This window comes from Setaria viridis, chromosome 5 (assembly GCF_005286985.2).
Source record: "Setaria viridis chromosome 5, Setaria_viridis_v4.0, whole genome shotgun sequence".
Classification (NCBI taxonomy): Eukaryota; Viridiplantae; Streptophyta; class Magnoliopsida; order Poales; family Poaceae; genus Setaria; species Setaria viridis.
This window is the reverse complement of record NC_048267.2, coordinates 38,487,955-38,509,848: the sequence shown is the minus strand read 5'-3', so window position 1 is coordinate 38,509,848 and position 21,894 is coordinate 38,487,955. Positions and strand designations below refer to the sequence as shown.

Sequence of the window (21,894 nt, the reverse complement as noted above, 5' to 3'; positions counted from 1 at the left end):
ATCGACCTCCCGCTCTCCATCCTTTGAAGATTGATCTTGAAGATTGATCCATAGCAGGAGCTGATCTGTTGGGATGAAGATTGATCTTGAAGATTGATCCATAGCAGGAGCTGATCTGTTGTCCTATTCTTGATTCGCCATCCTTCATGCAGCAACATCCCCCGACTCCACGCTTTGCTCGTGCCAGCCATTGCTTCAGAGACAAAACTCTTGCACTATGTCAAGCACCTGTGGCTTCGGGTGGGCAATCTCCTCACCGGAAATCCCTTATGACCTCACCGCAGGGCGCAGGACAATTATGACCAAGAAGCCATCACCACGAACAAGAGCGGTTTGGAACAAGAAAACGAACAGAGAGAAAAATCCTAACTTAACTCACCGTTGTATATATAGCCAGCCCGTCTCGTGGTCCAACCCGAATCTTATATCAACTTTTCCACGTCAATCCAACTCCCGATTCAACTCCTTGAACTGGATTGGAAGCACCGCCTCGAAACGATCGGTGTTTGTTTCCACGTCTGCTCCCGTGAACACTAGATGGGATCCACGTAGCAGTAAAACCAGGGAAGCAGGAGCTCCCCCGTAGACTGCCCGACGACTTACGCCGGCAGTAATCCACGTGCTCGACGGGGAGGTCAGGCTTCTGTGGCGGCGCCAGCGGAATCGCCTGCAGATCGCTTTTTCGCTTGCTCGGTCATTTTCGGAGTCCTCGTGGATGCGATGTAGTATCCATCAAGGTTTTTCTGCATTACGATCGAGCTGCTACAACTACTGCTAGAAGAAGAGGAAGACGTACACGAGGAAAAGAAACGGAGAAAATAAAAATCTAATTAAACATATGCGATTAAAACTCCAAACGTAAAACATAGGTTGGGAGCAGGGAGAGAATGAAACAAAACGTGCACTTGTCGTAGTGATCTTGAACCGATCGATCGTGATGCGTGCTACGGACGAGCGAGGGCTACGAACGGCTACTCCAAGAACGTCTCCATCAGGTCCGAGTAGACGCCGCCCTCGTGCGGGCCTCGGTACTCCATCCCTTGCTGCTGCTGCTGCGGCGGCGGCGGTGCCGTGGAGGCCGACACGGACGGGGACGTCGACGCCGGCGAGCTCATCCGCGCGGGCAACGTGAAGCTCCTCTTGAACTTGGTGCTCTGGGCGGCGCTCTCCACCCTCCTCGCCTTGTTCGAGTGGCTCTCCAGGCTGAGGTACTCCTCCACGTTCTCGGCCCCGCCCTGTGCGGCGTCCGGCGCCGCCTTCTCCTCGTCCGCGCCGCCTCCGCCTCCACCGGGGCCGCCGAACAGCAGCTTCGCGTCGTCCGCGCGCCCGGTGAGGGCGGTGAAGAAGGACAGCCCGTTAGGCCACCGGAGGTCGCCGTCGGGAGCCTCCCCGCCGCCCGGCCCCATCGCCTGCTGCTGGTGCTGCTCGTCCATGTGCGGCGGCTTGCCGCCGCCATGGTGCGCTGGCGGGAGGTGGAACATGTGGCCCTCGTCCTGCTTGCCGCCAGGGAACGGCGGCATCGGGCGCGCGGCCGACGGGTGGAACGCGGCCGCGGGGCCTGGCGGGAAGAGCGGCGACGCGCCCGCGGCCGGCGGGAGCTGCGGCGGCTGGTGGCCCGGCCAGTTGAAGAGCTGCGGCGGGGGGCGCGCGGCAGCCGGCGCCGGCTGCTTGAGCGGGAACGGCGGCGTCGGCGAGGCCCCCCGCGAGGAGGAGAAGAGCTGGGAGAGGAAGAAGCCCGACTGGTAGCCCAGCGACTCGAACATGTGTCGCATCCGCAGCACGAAGTGCAGGTCCTCGGGTATCTGCGCGGGGTCACGTCGCTGTTAGCTTCGCCTACGCTTCCGTGAGACGCCGCTGAGACGTCCACGTCCGGCGGTCCTCGGCGACCACACGAAACGACAAATGAAAAGTCATGCAAAAATAAGAAAACAGGTGGTGGGAAGAAGGGCCTTCAATTGGCACTCACAATCTTGCAAGAACCCAGCTGCAGGAGGCCATGCCCCGCTTGGATCACAGCTATGGTCTGCAGACAAAAAAAAAAGGAAAAAAAATCATCTCCATGGTTAGAGCTCTGATTAATTCAGACTAATTAGCAAGAAGACAAAATTTCGCAACAGCTGATGATGCTTGCCTGGATGCCTGATGCGAACTGATCGGTCCATTCGGGAGGAAGCTGCAAAAGCAAAAGCCGGTAGGGGAATAGGGTAAGACGACAGAGAACCGCATGCAGGAATAAAGGTTACTGCGATCGTGGCGTTAATTCTTGGTGACAGACAGGAGATGGCTACTCAGATCGAGCATCCCATTCGTCTCTTCTTTTCGTGGAGCAGATCTGATGCAAAGCCTGAGGACCTCCCCGGGGATGTGTTTGTGCATGCATCGTGTCTCTATCCTATTACTTGCTGCTTGTATCCTGTTACCGCGTGCCAACTGCCAAGTAAAACCTCGAAACCTACCGCAGTGCGGTCCGGTAAAGCCATGGTCCATGGCCATGGCCATGCCAACCGGTACACGCCATGGCAGCAGAGTACACTAGCCATTTGATGTGCAGGGATGGAGCTGCTGGTTGAGCAGTGAGGTCTCACTCACCCAACCCAAAGCAGGGGGGCAGAGCCGCAGAAAGAGAAAGGAAGGATGCAGGGACACAGTTGATGATGGTACGTACTGCGTCGAAAGAGCTCTGCCAGTAGTTGGAGATGTTGGGCTCGCATTCAGAAGGTTCCTTGAAGACCCATTTGTGACATTTATCAGAGGCCACCTTTCCCATCAGCCTGCAGAGGACAGGAGAGGAGAGGGTGAGGGTCCAAAGCCAAGATCAAAACCCATCGTCTCAGCACATCACTCATGATCATGCATGCATGCATGCCCCCAAAAGCTCGGTACATCAACAAAGCGATCAAAACAGACCGAAACACACAGGCACGCAGAGAGACAAGGTAACGTCGTGACACGCATGTCTGACGATGCCTCTCGCTCCTCTCTTTTACTACAAGTTTTACCAATCCTCTCAAACCGAAGAAATTGCTGCTGCTGACAAGCGCTGCTGTGTAGCATCTGGCTGTGAGCGTAGCGTAGCATAATCTGGGATTTGTTAATCACAGATTGATCCGGCAATTAACCCCACTGACGCGCGGGGATTTGTTTATGCCTCACGAGGCACCGCCCCACTCCAACCAACGTGCCCCGCACGTGACAGCGCCCCGGTCCGTAGTCCTCGCCAAAAGCAGCTAGCGAGCAGCAGCCACGACTTCAAAAATGGCCGCGTTAAGCTCACCTACACCACACACATAATTACCCCCTACACACCACGCATGCTACTAGCTACTGATCTAAGCTAGCTCTCTCGTTAATTACCACGCAGATCAGCAGTAGTACTAGTTACCACACAGGTTAATAACACTAGTAGTAAAACTGAAAAGACCTCTGCTGCGTCTTGGTAAGAATAAGACGGAACAAAGTGAAAAGATGAAAGCACACGCACCCATCCCATCCCCGTTCCTCTTTTCTCTCTCTGTCCATCCCTCTCTCTCTCTCCTCCGTCCAAATCAAGCTGCAACCACGGCACTAATGAACGAGCTCGAGTATTAGCATCAATCACACTCGGCGCACAGGGCGGGGCGCTCTGGTCCTAATCGGAGCACTGGGGACAGCCGGGGCACGGCCGCGCGCGAATTTGCCGGGCTAATTAGAGGTGGAGGCCGGCGTCCTGTCATCCAGCTAGCTTCATACGGTCGTCGTCGTCGAGCCTACAACTAGCTAGCAGCCATAGCCGAGCTAGCGGCGGACTGTGCGGGAAAAATTGCACGCGCACGAACGACGACTGCCTGCACTGCACCTTACCCAGTACCCACCCTTCTCCGTAGTTGTAGAGCTGGATGGACATCTTGATGAAGGCCTTCCGCACCGGGTCCTCGCCGTCGATGTCCTCCAGGCACTCCGCCACCCGCGGCCGGCAGAACCCGTCCTCCCACATCAGCATCCTGCATGCGTGCCCAGAGCAGACAGCAGATTATTGGTGGTGATGAGCACCGGCAACATAATCAAGCAGGCAAATTAATCGAGAGTAATAGCAAATCACAAGTATCAAGCACTCACAGGCTGCCGTTGTCGTCGCCGACCTTGCACCCGTTGCCGCCGCGGCACCGCCTGCAGGCACGCAGAGAGAGAGAGAGAGAGAGAGAGAGAGGAATCATTAGCCCAGCAAAAATCACTCGCCGTAACTCGTCGCATGCATGTTTATTTGCAAGCGGGGAGATGGTAAAACTCGGAGCAATAATAGGAAGCAAAGAGAGGACATGACGAAGGAAGCAAGGAAGGACAGGGCGCATACGGGCGGGGACGGATGGTCCAGAAGACGGAGTACGTCCAGTCCGAGCTGAGGCAGACGTTGCGGAGGGCCTCGTGGAGCGCCATCATCCCCGCGGCCTCTTTGCTCCGCGCGTGATCCCCGCCGCCCCCAGCCGCGCCCGAGCCCACCATTTCCCTCCCACTCCCCTTGCCTTGCTTGCTCCCGCCTCGCTGCTTGCTAGTTATTTCCCCTTGCTCTCTCTCCCTCGGACGAACGCTAGCTGGTGCTAGCGTCGCGGGTAAAAGCTCTTCTACCCTGAAGGCCTTGACGCGCTAGCTCCCGAAGCTCACGGTGGCTACAGCAGCTAGGCGTCTCTGGCTAGCTGCTACCCGGCCGGCCTCCTTTTGATCGCCCTCTGCCTGGTCTTTCCTTCCCAGCCGAGAGACTTGCCGGAGAGTGCTAGCTTAGCTCTCTCCCCAGTCCCCTCTCGTCTCACGCTGCGTCTGCTGGCCTGGCCGTCTCTCTCTGATTGCTGTTTTTAACTTGGGCAGGGGGGGGAGCCCGGGAGGGTAAACCGAGTCGCTGCTCACGGCACCCCATGCGTGTTTTTTTCTCCACTCTTTGGCGACCCAGAAGTTGGCAGCGCCAAAAGTAAAAGCGGCCCGGCCGGGTCCCCCATCCCCCTTCTTCTATGCCCAGCTTTATTTCCTCTCTGCCGCTTACCCCCCATGCCACGCTGCAGAACCCCAGCCTCCTCGGTATTGCGGACTTGCGGTGCGAAGAGCCGGCGAGCGATGTGTTTTTTTCAATTTGATCCATTTCGAAAACTATTTTTACATTTGAACCCTCAGCAGAACTTATTTTAAAAATGAACCCTTTCCCGACGCCGCATCACCTTACGCTGAGGTCGGTTACTCGGCGTGAGGCCTCCCAACGCTAAGCCTTCCCACGTCATCTACAGCATGGACTCACCCGTCGTGCTAGCCCCATGGCTCGACGTTGAGCTTGTTAACGTCGAGCCACGTACCACGACGTGTCCACACGCCACGTCAAGGTCAACATCCTTATACACCGTGCCAGCCTTCTTCTTCCCCTCTTCTATCCATTCTTTTCCTTCCAACTCCACCTCTCTCATCTTCCAAAGGGCACCCAAAACCTTAGGCCTCAAATGTGCATGGAGTGAGGTAAGATCGGGTCCCAAATTTCATCAACAAGGTAATCCTCCACCTCCTCCGCCCTTCTATGCTTGTGGATTTGATTTGAATAGATGTTTTTTTAACCTTAGGTTTGTTGGAACCTTATGTTTGCAAGGTGGTTCCTAAGTTGTTACTCTAAGGTTGTTACTCGGCGTGGCGCGGGGTCACGCCGTGGTCTGTGGCTCGGCGTTAACGGGTCCAACGTTGAGCCTTGGGGCCAGCGTGATGGGCGAGTCCACGTTGGAGATGACATAGTAAGGCTCAGCGTTGGGCGGCCTCACATCGAGATGCGACGCTAGGAAAAAGGGTCCATTTTTAGAATAAGTTTCGTTAGGGTCCAAATATAAAAATAGTTTTTGAAAAGGATCAAATTAAAAACAAAACACGCGAGCGAGAAAGGCGAGAGCCCCTCCTCCGGCCCGGTTCGATCAGGCCCCGGACGCAGCGCCAGCGCGGGAATTTCCAGGAATTCTTCTTTCATGTTGTGGTACTCAAAGTTTTCTTTTCTTTTTTTTTTGCGCAAGGGGAACTCAGAGTTTTCATTGGAGTGGGGATGTGCCTCCGTTCCGTGGTCCTCGTGTAGAAAAGTCCACCGAGTATGCTATTGATATAGTAGAGGGTTGAAATGTTTTTATTGGTACCTTCGCGAATTTTTGTGTGTGTGTATGCTCGGGAAAGCGACCGTTTTGTCTGTATTACTATTTGTGTCTGGTCCCGCTAAACTATCGATGACTTTGTACTTGCTGTGCCTGTGCCACACACATAAATGGCAAACTGGGGTGGTGTCAATGCAAAACGAAAAAATCCTTGTGCAACTACGTACACGGTACACACACACGTATACTCGAGCTCCTTCATCAGTGCCGTTACAGCAGCTTGATTTTTCTACACAGGTATACTCGAGCGCTGACACATCAATTAGCTAGGCGACCATATGAACACGTAAGGCCACACTGGCCAAGGGCAAGGTTTGCTGGTTTAGTCAGAGTTAGGCTATAGCTGCAAGTACATATCAGACAGGAGTATTTCCATTGCAGCCTTGATAAATAATGAAGTGTGCAAACGTGAAACGTGCCACGTGTATTTGTACGAAAGCAAAACGTTGATGTAAAGATGCAAGGCGCGCGGCATACGAGTCTTGAGAGTAGAGAACGAAGGCGGAATGGGCCGTGCATGCAAGGTCTCCAATAACGAAAAAAGCTTGTGTGTCAAGCGTCAACGAGCCGCAAGCGACAGCGGTAATGTCAGTGGGTAGGGTCAAAAGTGGCATCAGTCGCATATAATGCCTGCACATCTAAAGTCGTAGCTTTGTATCGGGGTAACACCTGCTTTTCTCTTCCGAGCTCTGAGCCTCTCTGACCGTGGTCAAGAAGCTCTCTTTGCTTAGGTATATATAGAGAGAGAGAGAGTAGAAAGAAACTCTCTCTAGATACGTACACTACTCTACGTAATGGTCGTGGAAATTTGGAGGGTTTGTTCAAACTGCCATTGGCAGTAGTTTTGCCATGCAAAACAAAGTACTAGGACGGTGCATGCGGTAGGTGTTGGTCTGTTGGAGGCTCTCTCTTCTTGCCCATTCCGTTAAACCTAACGCCATGCCTGGAGAAGGGTGCGAGCGTGGATTTGGAGGCGCTAGATGTCTAGGACGACCTCTCGGGGAACGAGTAGAAAAATGAGGGCAGAGATACCTTGTCGCTCAAGTGGCAGGGGCCATCCGTTGCCACCCCCCCCCCCCCCCCCCCCCCCCCCCCTTTTTTTTTTTCCCTACACGGGCGATGTCAAGAGTGGTGGTGTTATAACTGTTAAGGACGTCCACAAAGCAGTATCCAATTGTAGTCGGCTTGTTTACTTCAGTTTGCGGTGAGGCATCATCAACTACATCTCAAGGTCCTGCCATAACATGGAATTGTTAACAAACGATAAAATAGTATGCATCAAAATTCAGCTCAACGAACACGATACCTTTTTATCAAATACGCAAAAGAATTGTATATCTTTATATTAAGATATAACTCGGGAATACACCGCTGCACGAACGTCGATTTACAAATTCGAGAGTAAACATGCTACTGAAGTGAAGGACTATGTACACTCTCTTCGATTGCAAACATAGGTTGGATTTCTCTATAATTCTAAAAAATACAATGCCAAGGCAACTTTTTTGCTCGTTTTGTTCCACTTTGGCCCTTAATTTGCCCATTAAAGACAGAGAATGAGATGTTACACAACACTAATGCACACATTACATGAGAATGAAAAAAAAACTGGCATACAAGCCGGACAGAAAATCTTTCGGGAGCTTTTCAGAAAATTAAAAAAAAGGATTGAACGTAGATCTAAAGATATATTACCTCCTACATTAAATATTTATTATATGCATTTAAAGTCCGAAAATAGGGGCAAATATCTTCCTATTAGATCTAACTTCCATGTGTTATTGTATTGGATCTAATGATTCCTTTCCCCCCTCTCACGTGAACATGGCCTGCAACAAATCTAGAAATTTCGCGTATTCCTTAGTCCTCACAAGAGACATCTTAGGGATTATTTTTATTCACATTATAATTTTGCAGACTATGGGGTTGTTTGGATCTGTAGTTTTATGAAAACTACTTTCCACGAAACCTATTTTAGCGTAACTACCCCTAAAATCGTGTTTGGATCTCCCAACAAACTTGCGTACGAAAAAAACCTAATCTCCACAAAACCAGAAAACCGCGTATTAGTAAATATGGCTCCTCGACGTTTTTAGTGGAACCTGTTTTTTACAAATACAATCTGGACTCGCCTGGCAGCTCTAAATTTCAACATGACAAATGTGGAATTTTTTTTAACTTCATATGGAATTTCAATAATTATTAATAGCCGGCGTAATTGTGTTACCTTGTAGCGAATATGTCATAGCTTTGTACAAATTTTGTGTAACCGAACACATGATTTTGTGCACCAAACAGCAAACACGTAGATGAAAAGTTTATGACGGCATGCATGCATGTATGACCGGGACTTGAGGAGATAATGGCCCAGATATATTAATGGCATGGGTATGACTGGACTAAATAAAGGAGATAATGGCGCAGATATATTAACGGTATGCATGCATGTGTATGACCGGGACTTGAAGAGATAATGGCGCTGAGATTTTTTTTTCTTTATTTTCTAATTGATTTCATTCACATCTTACCTCCTTAGAGGTAAAAGGTGTACCGTAGCATTACCCTGGAACGTAACATTCTTATGCCCAACTATACCAGAGACTATGTTTGCAATTTCCGGAAGGAGTACATGTAAAAACTACAAGCGGCGTGTATGGCAATCATGTGTTTCAAATTTTTACCCTCATCTTCTTCCACCCAATGTTCCACACACTGATTAGAGTATGCTGATGTTACTGATCTTGAAAATGCGTTTCACTCAAAAACTCAGTACGAAAGGACACTCAAACTAGCTCGAACCGACATATTTATCATCAGCTCACATCAGGTTAAAAAACCGTAGTAAATTAATTAGTGAGTAGTGAAACTACAAGCTGTACGTCAAGCTGTACTGTAAAAAAACCCTGGTGCATTTGATTCGAACTTATCCGTACTGCTGGCTATGTTGATTAACCCCATGGTAAATATACCTTCTCCCCAACAGCTATTTATACAACGTTAATTACCACGGGCTTGTCAGCTTCGCGTGGAGGCTGGTGATTATGAGGTGTGCCTGTAAAAAGCCTGATTAGGACATTGCTTTGGCAATAACTTTAGCTTGGACAGGGGTGCTACGTGCGCACGTGCGTGGCAGCTGAGAGCAGGTGACTCCTCAGTCGGCACCCGTAAACAATTGCTAGCCGTACTAATGGTGGGCTTAATGAAAGTTACTTTGACATCAGCAGCAAGGGATGATCTTGTATACAAGTGGAAAGATGCACAAGAACAACGCCCTCTCAAAATTCATGAACTGAGTTGAATTGCATACTTATCTGTTCGTATATATCTTGGCCACTTTTATTTTGGAAGTTCTCATGCAGCTTAACTATATTTTAGATTCTGTTTTTCTTGCGAGTGATTATATTTTAATTTGTTATTTTGGTACAATTTTGCACAGCATTTTTGTTGAAGATACAAGCTGATGAACTAGTTTGCTCATATAGATGGACAATCAATTGTGTAACAAAGCACCGTGAAAAGCCTGTGAAGTTGCATAATCCTGGATTTGGCCTGGGCAAGCTACGTGATTAAAGTGTACTAGCCACAAGTTGCAACTTGCAAGTTGCGAGTTGCGGCGAAGCGAATCATGATGACTAGAGAGATGTAAACGTGGGCGCACGGATCGCGGGGGAGGTGTCCCCTTCTGTCCGTGACACACGCTGCTTAAACTAATCGTCCACGGCCTCCGCTTTGACCGCCTGCCTGCAGCCCTCTGACCAAGATAGGATTCTCTGTGGCCACTTCTCCGGTTTCAGCCCTCCAACTCTGGACTTTTTCTTTCCCTTCACTGATTTCCTTAATCATCCGTGCTTGCACCAATACAAAAATTATAAGCGGAGATTTGAACGAAAATCGTAGATATACGATTTATAAGATCGTGATTCAAGCCAGCAGACACATGGCAAGCGCTGAGAACCCAGTTGACAAGTATGTGTGCTGCAAAATGTCAATGGAGGTGCAAAAGTCATCGAAGAATGCAGTGCGAGTCTGCAGTCAGTCCAGCACCAGCGTAACGTGCCAGACTCGGCCATGTTCCGCCAAAACGTGTATCGACTCGAACTGCCCATGTCAAGTTTATTGTCATCCACAATTGTTCACGTGGGAATTTGGCATTTATATTATTACATATACCGATTCCATGGTGTTTGTGACACCTTTAAACTAAGAGACAGAGAGAGCGAACTAACTTAGTGCACAGACAACAAACTCCTCGTGTGTCAACCACGACGATGAAGAATGTGTGCGGCGGGACTTAATTAACTTTGAGGCAATGTTCGGTAGAGATTGCTGCTGTTGCGCTGTAGCTGCAGCTGCAACAACCGAGTGAGCAGCATGAGGCTGACCTGTGGACCTGTTATATTGTGCAGCTGGAGCTGCCTATATAGCCAGTACAAACGAACAGCTTCTGAGAGTTGGATGATACGCTTGTAAGCGTCAAGACTGACACATATGTGACTGCTTCAAATCCTGGAATCTTTTTCTTGGAAAATTTACATAAAAAGTATACAAGTGTCATGGTTTGATCTGAAACATGTGCTCAGCGAGTCCTGGTGTAACAAAAACCCTTCAAATTAAGATGGGCCGCGATGATAAACTTAACAACTGAAACGCTTCCTTAAAAATCTTTTGCCGTCCTTTCTCTCTCGTACATGTGCTCTTTCTCCTCCCTCCGTCCATAGGAGCTAATAGGGTAAAGAACAATTTGCTTTTTAAATTGGCCTTGCTTCACCTGCACCAGTAAGGTGTGACTAAAGAAATACATCTTTTTATTTTTCTCATGCGTGAATGGACCTTTTGCTATATTTCTCTGAAATTATTAATGGGCTAGGCCCATATTACTCAACACTATAAATGGCCTCAAAACAGAAAGATGATGCCCAAGTGAAATGAATGATGTGTCCTTATGCAAGCAAAACCAACCAGGATGGTCACGAGAGCCCGCCACCTCTCAGGGATCGATTTGTGGCCTGTACAGAGCTCAGAGATCGATTTCTGGCCTGTACAGAGCTCGATCGATTGGAAAGGTCCATCATCCCAAGGGCAACTACAAGTTGGCCCACTTAAATGAGCCCAGAGTATTAGCTTAAAAGGCCGCAACCACACAACCCAATCTTCTGATTTCTCGTTCCGAAGCCACAACTTTTCTGTCGCGCTTCCGCCTTCCTTTGATGTGGGTTCCTTCACATTTCTCCGTCCGTCTCCTCTCTCGTTCGCGGAAGCCATGTGGTGCTGCTAGGCGATGACCGTTGTCAGTGTGAAAAGCGTTACAGTCCCTGGTTGTGGTTGGCTATCGATAAGACTCAGAACTCGATGATCATACGGGCCATGGTTTGAACCAAGGTTGCCTGGGTTTTACATCCAAAGCACTCGTACGAATCTTGTTTCCAAAAGGAAATGTTGTCGTGAAAAAAAGATAAAACTCCGAGGAGGCGAGGACGCTAAGCGTAAGCCCATCTGGAAGCGTGAACTAGACAGGCTGACTATTTATGGCAGAGATGCATCAAGCAGAGGAAAATTTCCCATTGATGTTCCACAAGCAGAGTACAATAGCACTCCAGTTCCTCTGCTCCACGATTTCTCTGGGTTGTTGGGATTCTGATTCACCAATTGATATCCATATGATTTTGTTTTTGCGAGGGATATCTATATGATATTTCATGGCACTGCCAGACAGTGAATACCCACGTTAACCTGACACAACCATAACTTAAAAAGGATACTTCGCTCTGGGCCTGATCGCCTGAACGCAAGATAGGCAACGGAGCAATCTTTGTAGACACGGCTATTTACAGAAAGGGTTTGGCCCGTGCGCGTTTCATCTCGACAGACTGATTACGGTTGTGAACCCATATCATGTCGCGTAGGTAGCGGCAGCGTGACAGCATCCGTCCCCCATGTGCACGAAGTTACACTCCACTGTCGCAGTGGATTTTTGGCCCGGAAGCATTATCCGGGAAAACAGAGCGCATGTGCAAGTGTTGCCCGGGCGAATGGGCGATCGCCTGGCCGAAAAAGTACAGCAGCCTGGGCAGCGGGCACGCACGACGGCACGACCCCGACGACCGCACGAGCGCGCCTCCTCTCCTTTCTCCTCGCGGAGCGCCGTCGGCGGCGGAAACCACTAAGCCGAATCCACTGCCGTTTTTACCGCGCTGAAGTGCTAAACACCACCACCCTCCTGCGGTGAAACAAGCATACTGTTCATCATTCCACCACCCCACCATTACCGACACAGGGCACCAGAAATGGCAACGCTTAAACGAGAACAAACGAGCGAGCCCAACAAAGACACGGCTCAACTTTCCTTAAATAGGTATGTACAGCTAGCTAGCCGGGCGGACCAGTGCTCCGCACTCCCCTCGTCCGGCCCTCACCTGCTCGCAGCCTCTCTACACTTTGCAGCTGCGGCGTCACGATCCGGGCCGGCATCAGCACGACGGCGCCTCGTTGAGGTCGAACGGAAGGCCGCCCCGCGTTTGGCCAGTGCTGAGCTCCAGCGCCGTCGACGGCGGCGGTGCGGCCGCCGGCTGCGTCGCGGCGAGGGGGAGCGCGGTGTCGGCTGCCTCGGGCTGCAGGTAGACGAAATGCCACGGGGAAGGGCAGTCGAGGTCGACGCCGCCGAACGGGACGGCCTGCGGCAGGGGCTGGCGCGAGAACGGCCGCGCCAGGTGGAGGTGCTGCTGCTGGTGGCGGTGGCGGCCGCCGCCGCCGGCGTGGTCGGGGAAGTTGGTCTTGGCCTTGGCGCCGCGGAGGGTGCGCGCGGCGCGGTCGTACGCGAGGGCGGCCTCCACGGGGGTGTCGAACGTGCCCAGCCACACCCGCGTCTTCTTCCACGGGTCCCGGATCTCGGCAGCGTACCTGCCCCACGGCCGCTTCCTCACGCCCCTGTAGTGCGCGTCGCCGCCGCCGTCTCCTCCTCCCACCGCCCCGCCACCGGCTCCACCGTGGCTCAACACAGCCCCTAACGTGGGATCCATGTCCATCCGGACTCTGAAGAGCAGAAAGGTGTAGGGTTTGTTGGGTGCGGGTGCGGCAACGTCGGCGTTGTCTAGTCTGCTCGGACCGCTCAGGAGTGTGTCTTTGCCACAACGCAAAGGCCGAACGAGGGAGAGCAGGTAGGCTGTGCCTTTTTGTCAGCGATGGTTGTCCGGCTCCGGCCTCGTGAAATGGGGGGCGGGCGCGCGGCGTAACCGTAGAGAGATTACCTGGTGGGTTGGGGTCTGGGGCGCTGCCGCCCTGGGTGTGGCAGGAGGGAGCACGGCGCAGCCGCCGCGAGATTTGACGTGTCGCCGGGGACCATCAGTAAACGCTGTGCGCACACCGCCTCCATTCCCATGTGAACTCATGCGTCCGGCATGACGCCAGCTCTGTGCGATGCTACTGTACGAGCAGTCCTTGGACGACCGCGCTCTCCCTCTCCAGTCTCCGCCGTCCGCCGTCTCCAGAGGTCTGCGTCCTGGCAACTTCGCATCCACACACAGGACACAGCTGCCGGTGCCTCTGCCTGCCATCCGTCGTGCGAACGAGCGGCGCCGAACAGAGCACAGCGACTTTACTTCTCTACACCGCTGGGACCGCGGGTTGCTAGGACCCACAGGTCAGTGAAACCAGCAGGCATGCACATCCCTGTCATTTTGCTTTCCCTCGGACTGTTTTGTCGTCTACTCGCCGCGAGCAATAAAGCGTGGCGGAGGCAGGACCGACACGGACACACAGTTGTGCACACGCGAACGGACGATGACCTGTGGGGGCCACGCTAGAAACGTCCCTCCTTGTCACCTGGACGGTCACGCACTCATGAGTCATGGTCCCACCCATGCTTAATGAAAGGTTTCACATTTTTTTTTCAAGATTGCCACATATGTAAAAATAATATTTAGTTCACGGATGAAATAGCTCATACAATACCTAGATTCATCCTTTGTTATTTACAAGGCTACATGCAAGATACAACATTCTTGGAAAGAGTATACACATCGCTTCATCGCCATTAAACTATTTTCTTTTCTCACCTCATAAATAATGTGTCATGTCCTCACAATTGCCTACATGGCAGCTCATTTATTGCCCATGAAACCTCACTGAAAATGGCCTGAGGATGACGCCGCTTGAACTGGACACCACCACTGCGACGTGTCAAGGGTCCGTTGGCCGCCGTTTCACGCGGGAGGAAGCGTATCGTGGGGTGAGGGACAGCACGAGCGGGTGGGGGATGGGACCCTGCAGTGGCCTTGTGCGGCGCATCACCGCTCATCAAGGAGAAGGGTCCCAGGAGGCCATCCCGTAGGTGTGGGCGACAGGGTGTGTGCGCTACGGCATTTTCGTTTTGTTGAGGTGGGCTTGCGGGGCAAGCGGCTGCTTTGCTATCATTTTTGATGTCTTGTTCTTTTCCCCAGCTGTACCCGTGGGATTTGCCGTGCTAACGCGGGCAGACGAGCGCATCAACTGTTAGCACAAAATCTTTCCCGTAACTAGGGGCAAAGAGACTCAGGCTTTCATATTCTGAACTAGTGGAGAGTGTGTCCCTTGCTTTAACTTTACTAATGAAAAATAAGTTATTTGGGATCTGACCAAAATCCAAGCTGGCGAGCAAAGGTCGTGGGATGATAGAATTCATAAAAAGGAGTGTGAATCAACCATTGGCAAAATCAGTTGGGAGGACACAAGAGGTTGCATATGTTATAAAAAATAATATGAACAGTTCAGGTGGGCAAGACTTTGAAAAGACGGAACTCTTTGGAAATTTGAACGGGTCGATATCTGCATATGCGCACCATGTTGTTGCATTTTCCCCAAAATCACTGTAAAAGAGTTTAAAGAATTAAGAAGCTTCTGGTGCCGATGGTGGACAGCTTGTAATCCTAGATGATGCTTCTCCATGAGATTTACATTGGCGCTGAGATTCTTCTTCTTCGGTATGATTGTTGAGGAAAGTACATGACAAGAGATTTATTCCTTGGCCTTTGGCTATGTAGACAGTAAGCTAGAGCTGAATAAACCACCATAGGCTACCAGTCCTGATAATTTCGCTGGCCCTCAGCTTAATTGACGTATGGTGCATCAGGTGATATACAGATCCAAGAAGAAATTTTCCAAGAGGAAGCCTTTTGCTTTGAGACAGTTGTTCTACAAAGATCAGCATATTTGCTGTTGGGCAGACGGTGGATCCACACAACACAAACCTTTCGAGCCACATATTCAGAAAAAGGGCATGTTCTTCATTAGTGATTATGCCGGTTGCCTTACTGTATGAGGAGATGTAACCATACCTACCATTCATATTTTTAGATTTGATCCTATAGGAGGGTTTGGTCCTTCAAGACCTGTCAGCATAAACACATCTAGCAGAATTGGAGGCATTGGGCCCTAAGTGAATAGAAATGCATTCACAACATCGGACAAAAAATATGCAGCAACTGCAAGAAAGGGGTTCGTTCTTTTCCATCTCAGCTAGAGAGAGTTTGATACAATGGCCGATTTTGAAATCTTCCAAGTTTGTTTTCTTTTCGGCCGCTATGCGAAGGTACCAATTTCTCCAAACAGAGATATTGCTTGGCCATGAGCAGAAGGTGCCTTTCCAGATTGACAGGTTGATTGTGGATTGCTTAAAAGGGATCTTCATAGTTTCGGCATTTATGAAATCTGTTGGATCTTCGCTACCCATGGGCCCCAGGAAATAGCACGACTGCGTATTGGCTATGGGAATCAACAAATTGTTCCTAAGTTCCTACAAGGGGGCCAAGGATTGCAAATAAATGAGGGTCCATAATGCGATGGCTAGATCGGATCAAGAAAAGAGGAAATTGAACAGTAGAGCACATGGTACCTGCGGGATGGAAGAGACAGTCACCATTGTTGATCTGGAGTGTCTTGACGACCGATGGTGGAGCGATGGAGTAGTCGACGGGCACGTGAAGCAAAAGATTCAATTTTTGGTTGCGAACGCGATAAAAAGCTTGTGTCGGTTAGTGACGATTACAAAGGGGATTTGAGTGGTTATATAATAATTTCTTCAATGTGAATCCCGAAAAATGGGGAGGATGTTATCATAAAATCCAGGAGAAGTAATTATGATTGTGGCAATGAGTCTTTTAATTTTGAAAGGATATCGGTTCGAGACCTTTGAAGATGTTGTCAAGGGAAGATAGTTTTGGAATATAATATTATATTCGAAAATTGGAGGTTTGTGTTGACACCAGTTTTTGACAAGAGTCAACCGTTGTGGATAAGGTTCTGACAACCGATGAGGAAGAGAGAAAAGGGCCACTGATGAAGCCGCGTTGACCAAGATTGACCGTTGTTGGGCATGATTCCGGGAACCGATGGAAGTCTAGGCGGGCCCAATCCGAAGCAGAATTGACTTCACCAAATAAGGGAGAGCGTGGAGATTTATCTTTAGTAGTTTTTAGGAATAACTGTAATATAGACATGTCGTAATCGACTATGGTTTTAGCTTGGTCCACGATATGAGTATAAAGCCGTGAGCCTTGTAAATAATAATCGTCAATCAATCAATACAACCTTTTGGCGCCACACCATCAAAACCGTAGGAGTAGAGTAGATTCAACGAGTTTCTTCTAGCACGCAAAGTTGCATCGGCTTCGATCTCAGGCGAGCTTGTAAGTACCGTCACCCGGTCATTACGACCTCTATCAGAACTTTCTAAGTTAAGTATTGTATTCAAATATTGACGTGTGGCTAGTTACCAAATTATCTTAGATTGGAAATAGAACTTTCTAGACTTTGTCCAATATTCTGCTTGTTTTCGAACGGCTTAGATCTGGTTAGATTGTAATCATCGGCTTCCTTGCCTTGTTTAAATGTTCATAGTTATTAGATCGTATCGATTGGTAGACTCTGCATGCTTTTACTACTTTATATATGCTAGGTCCGATAGATCTTTACCCCTTGCATTGCTAACCGTCACGCATCTGACGTCAGCGTGCTACCATTGAGAGCCGATGCTTCGGTCGGGTCTTATCAGTATCTCACGGAAGCATAATGACATCATTGAGTCGATAGGGGCGCATGCAAGGCCTTCCTGCAGCGAGTCTGCCTGGTCGAAGTTAATGCCCTCTCATCGTGTTACCATGTCTATGTTCAATTACACGATCATGACATTGATTAGACTTTGCTACCTGTTGGCGCTAAAGATTGGCCGATTGAATCTCTAGCGTCGGACACACGACCCGGGAGAATCTGCTTAACTCCTGTTCGGGTGATCGCTCTGGTGCGGTTCGCGCGGCGTGCCAGCCAATCTGACCTGTTGATTGGCAAGGAAAGAAACGTGTCAGATCCCAGAGGTTGCGATCGGCTAAAGTTCCTATCTCGAGGAAGCTTATCAGCGAATCGGCTGATTTGCTGTAATAAAGAAATCGGCTATAATACAACCGATTACCAAGTAACGTTGGTGAAGAATACTGCTAGAGTAAACTAAACAACGCTACAGTAGCAACACTAGGAACAAATCTAATCGGCTTATGCAAAAAGGCAGTAGATTAAGCAACAAGATATAAGTAAGCCGAAAGCTCTAATTCCAAGTTGGATAACTGGTGATAAAACTAGAACAATAGGTAAAACCTAGTATTCTAGTAAATATCGATAACTTGATGAACAAATCTAAACGAAACGACAACGATGCGCCCGAAGTTAAAGCTTAGATATTACTCGATAAATGGAACTTACAGAATCAGCCGGAGGTCAAGTTGACGCAGCCCCGCCAATCCGTACGAACTCGTGAAAAGAAGAAAAGTACTGACGAAGTCGTCAACTAGAAAGTAAAGTACGAAGAAATAGTAGATTGTTGTGTTGATTTGATGATGATTACAGATCTCTAAAGATGGCTATTTATAGCCTGTTACAACCAATCTCTTAACCGACTAGGACTCTATCTCTAAGTTTAAACGAAAATGAATATTTACAAGCATAACTCGTATCGGAGTTGGTCATCGTGCTCCTATGGGCCGATCTTCTTTTTATCTTCATAATCCACTTTAAGCCCATATTGGCCCAACTGCTCCAGCCTCTCAATCGGCCGATCTCCACCAACTCCATCCGTCAAAACACTGCAGCACCAATCAGCCGATCTCCAACTGTAGCACCAATCAGCCGATTCCCAATCGTGACCTTCTTGCCTCGCTGCATCAGCTAATTCTCTCTCTTCTTGACGCCGATTCCATATGTGTCAAAATCTGGCGTCAACACCTGCCCCCCAGTTTCGGAGTAAATCATAATCTTTACTTCAAAATTCCTTTCAACTTCCCTTCCAAAACAAATGCATTAAAATATCCTTCTTTTCGCGGCCTTCTGCCTGATGATTGCAATCTTTTCGAAACGGGCGCCCACGACACGGTGGCGAGCGGCGGTGACATCAAGCGGCTGCGGCGGCTCCCCGGCAGGACGCGTCACGAAGGCCGGACAAGATTTGGCTAGGGCTGCGGCTCGGTGGCCGGGCAGAGACACTGTGCCGAGAGGAAGAGGAAGGGCGGTGTGGCTCACGACGGGGCGGCGGTAGTCGTCGCTGGCGTGGTGAAGACGTGCGGCACGGTGGCTTGTGGACGGCGACGATACCTGCTCCTCCTCGGTGACGACTGCGACTCCGGGGACGGCTGCGACTTCTTCCCGGTGCGGGCCTTCTCCCTTCTTCTCCTCTTCTCTCCTCTTCTTCTCTGCTTTAGGAACTGGCGGCGGCATCTTGGGAAAAAGCCCCGGTGGCTTTGATGAGGGTGGTCTGAGGCCAGCGTTGCTTATATAGGCGCGAGGTGGACGACCGACGATCCTCGGCGTCCTCGCGCGCGGACACGTGGAGCGCCTCAAGGGCCCGGGGGCAGGGCAGGATTTTCCCCTGTTGCGGAAGACGCCGGAAGGGGTCACGGATGTTGATGGACGGCGAGTGTCACGTCAGGGTATTTATCATGCTGGGATGATGATTGCCTGCATAGACCATGTTTCTATCCATGCCTTGATAATTGTTTATTATGTTTCCCTTGCTACGTACCTGCGTGCTACAGGTCCCTAGGTAGTCCATCTTATTTATATCCATATACATGCTTTTGAGTTACGGATGGACATACGACGTGGTTTTGGTGATGGGATTCTTTATGCACTCCCGCGTGTGTTTTGGGTGAGTGTATTTCTTGACGTGTTTTGGCAGGAGCGGTTGGTACTAAGGAGTGCCTTGCTAGGAGAAAGCATTACGGTTTCTCTCCACCCCCCTGTTCCTTGTTTGACACTGAGGAGCAGATGGCGTACTTGTACGATGCAGGTGCTTCGGCACATACTTTGTGGAGTTGAGTGCTCGCTCTCGGCCCTTGAGGACCGAGTCAGTTTAACCATATTTCTTTGGACTATGTACGTACATACCGTTCTCCTTCTTATGAGCGGGGTTCGGTCCGAGACTAGTGGAGGATAGTGCTCAGCCTAAAGGTGGATTGGAGGACTAGTGTGAGGAGTTTGTGATGTTGACCTGCTTTGACAAGACTGCACCCTGACATGGGTAGGTTTCATAGCTTCGAGGTCTCCGACCGGTGACGGCGTGCCCTGCAGTCGAAGACACTACTAGACTTGAGGTAATAGGAGAGTGGAGGCCACCTACTAGGGCTCCGACCGTTAGGTGGTGTCTAGACGACTAGCTACAGTTCAGGCTCCATTCGGTCGATTACAAATGTACAACATCTGCAGAGTGTATAACCTATAGCTATTGTCTGTGTCCACTGGTATGGACAGTCCTGTGATCTATTACTCTAACTAGACTTTGTTATACTTCTAGCTTCCCTTTTTGAGATCGGCCGGCGTTTGCCGTTGAGATGTGAGGGAAGGAAGCTCTCACATCGCCTAGTTTGTTTGGGTGCTGGATTCCTAGATGAAGGATCTGGTGGTTTGAGACGACTTCCTTGATATGAGGTGTTGACCTTGGAAATGGTATTGCTTTGATGCACCCTTGATTGCTGCTGCTGCTGGATATACCTCTACAGTCATATATAGGTTGATCCATGCATATAGCATTATTTCCCCATCTCCTTGGCTTGATGCTTTTGGGAGTTGATATGGCCTACCCGCTTCTCGGGTTGATGGTTGCTTTTCAAGGTCGGAGCACGACTATAACTTCTACAACGACGAAAGGGAAGACTAGGGCCCTGTTTGGAGTCGCTTATTTCCCGCTTATTGGTGAAAATAAGCGATAAACCCACCCAAACGCCTTGCTTATTCCCCGCTTGTCACGTAAGCCGCTTAGTGGAAAATCTGGAATTGAACTAGCACCCAGCTTATCTCGTACGCGGGTGAGACCACGCTTCTGGGGCAAGCAGAGCATTTTTCCCCCGGGTACCCTCGGGCAACGACGCCTCCAGGCGACCGCCGCCGCTCCTCCCGCAACCGCCGCCGCTCCAGATCCCGCCGCCGCCGCTCGGGTCGCTCGGCCCGCCTCCCTACCTTTGCCGGGCTTGGCCCCCACCGCGCCTCCCGCAACCGCCGTCGCCTCTCACCCCGATCCCGGCGCCGCCCCTGGGGTCGGCCGGCCCGCCTCCCTACCTCCGCCGGCCGCCCCGGCCAAGCCCCCGCCGCGGACCGCCGCGCCGCCGGACGCCCTCGCCGCGGCCCTCCTGGGCGCCGCCCCCGCCGCCGGACGCCCCCGCCTGGGCCCCCGCTCGACGCCCCTGCCCCTGGGATCCGGCCCCGCCGCCGGACTCTCCTGCCGCCTAGGCGCCGTCCCGCCGCCGGATGCCCCTGCTGGACGCCTGTTCCCTCCTTCTGAACCAGCCTTGTGAATTTCATATTATTGTAATGTAATTTCTATTTAACATACTCCAAAGGCATTAAAATTATTGTCTTCTCCTCAGATTCACAATAAAAATGAGCTATTATCAGCCTTAGGGGCATTCAGGTCAATTTACCAACCTGGACAGATAATCGACACAAAATAATCAGGATTGCCAAACACCCTGCTTATTCAGACAGCAGATTGTCCACGCAGCGGGTTTATCATATAAGCTTGCTTGTCAGATAAGCAAGGTCCAGAAAAGCGACTCCAAACAGGGCCCAGGGATGATTCCTCGCTCAGGTCGCTTTTGGAGATGTTGTTCACCACGCTACATGTTTTTGTGTAGATGTTTACCTTTTATGATTCAGTCCTGATGGACTTTTAATGATACGAGCCGAAGTGTTGTACTCAATATTTACGATATTGTTACTCTGTTGCTATTATACTTGGCATCGGCACTTCAGCAGCGTAACCGCATCTGTATCTTTCCTTTGCGGAAAGCGACACCGTCGGCAGGCCGGGCCAGAGCAGTCAGTGCCCGACTGCCCGTGCATATCCTCATTTTCCGCTGGCCGTAAAGCGTGTGTCCGTCCAGCGGTCACCCGACATGACCCCGCGCCGCTGGCACAGACTGACCTACCACGCCGTAGCCCCCCAGACCTGGCCACTGCACCGCGTCACGTGCCGCACCGTGCGCGGCGCCGTGATGTCATCTGACCACAAAGCCCCGCGCTCGGCGCTCCACACCGCGCCGCAGCCCCTCCTTTGGACCCTGGTGGCTCGCATCCGCCCGCACCGTTTGAAAAAGCCGGCTCCGCCGTATTCTGTGCCAAACGGCGCCTGCCACGACCTGGGCACGCGCCGTGCGGCCTTTGCCTGCCTGCCTGCCTTTGGTCCGCGCCGCAGGACGACGAAAGGCGCCGCGGCCCGGAGAACCAAAATTAAAGGTGAACGCGG

General features: G+C 50.8%; 2 protein-coding genes across 2 annotated transcripts; both read right to left on the bottom strand.

Annotated features, from left to right (window-relative positions):
• Positions 1–716: 716 nt before the first annotated feature.
• Positions 717–4,981, bottom strand: LOC117854411 (protein RICE SALT SENSITIVE 3). The gene is made up of 7 exons (XM_034736596.2): positions 4,331–4,981; positions 4,096–4,146; positions 3,852–3,980; positions 2,666–2,771; positions 2,132–2,173; positions 1,967–2,023; positions 717–1,802 (listed from the first exon to the last, which is right to left on the bottom strand). The coding sequence occupies exons 1-7, from the start codon at positions 4,477–4,479 to the stop codon at positions 972–974; spliced, it is 1,365 nt and encodes a 454-aa protein (XP_034592487.1). The 5' UTR covers positions 4,480–4,981; the 3' UTR covers positions 717–971.
• A 6,692-nt stretch (positions 4,982–11,673) lies between these two features.
• On the bottom strand, positions 11,674–13,678 carry LOC117855169 (uncharacterized). Its single transcript, XM_034737462.2, has 2 exons — positions 12,554–13,678; positions 11,674–12,357 (listed from the first exon to the last, which is right to left on the bottom strand). Exon 1 carries the CDS (start codon positions 13,160–13,162, stop codon positions 12,608–12,610), a length of 555 nt encoding a protein of 184 aa, XP_034593353.1. The 5' UTR covers positions 13,163–13,678; the 3' UTR covers positions 11,674–12,357; positions 12,554–12,607.
• Between the last annotated feature and the right edge of the window lie 8,216 nt (positions 13,679–21,894).

What these genes read in the sequence shown, in the direction of transcription:
- LOC117854411 (XM_034736596.2), bottom strand. Translation starts at nt 4,479, where the DNA reads ATGGTGGGCTCGGGCGCGGCTGGGGGCGGCGGGGATCACGCGCGGAGC. An exon ending in GGCAGAGCTCTTTCGACGCA is followed by an intron (nt 2,174 to 2,665) that starts GTACGTACCATC and finishes TTGCTTTTGCAG; the next exon opens with CTTCCTCCCGAATGGACCGA. An exon ending in AGCTGGGTTCTTGCAAGATT is followed by an intron (nt 1,803 to 1,966) that starts GTGAGTGCCAAT and finishes GACCCCGCGCAG; the next exon opens with ATACCCGAGGACCTGCACTT.
- LOC117855169 (XM_034737462.2), bottom strand. Translation starts at nt 13,162, where the DNA reads ATGGACATGGATCCCACGTTAGGGGCTGTGTTGAGCCACGGTGGAGCC.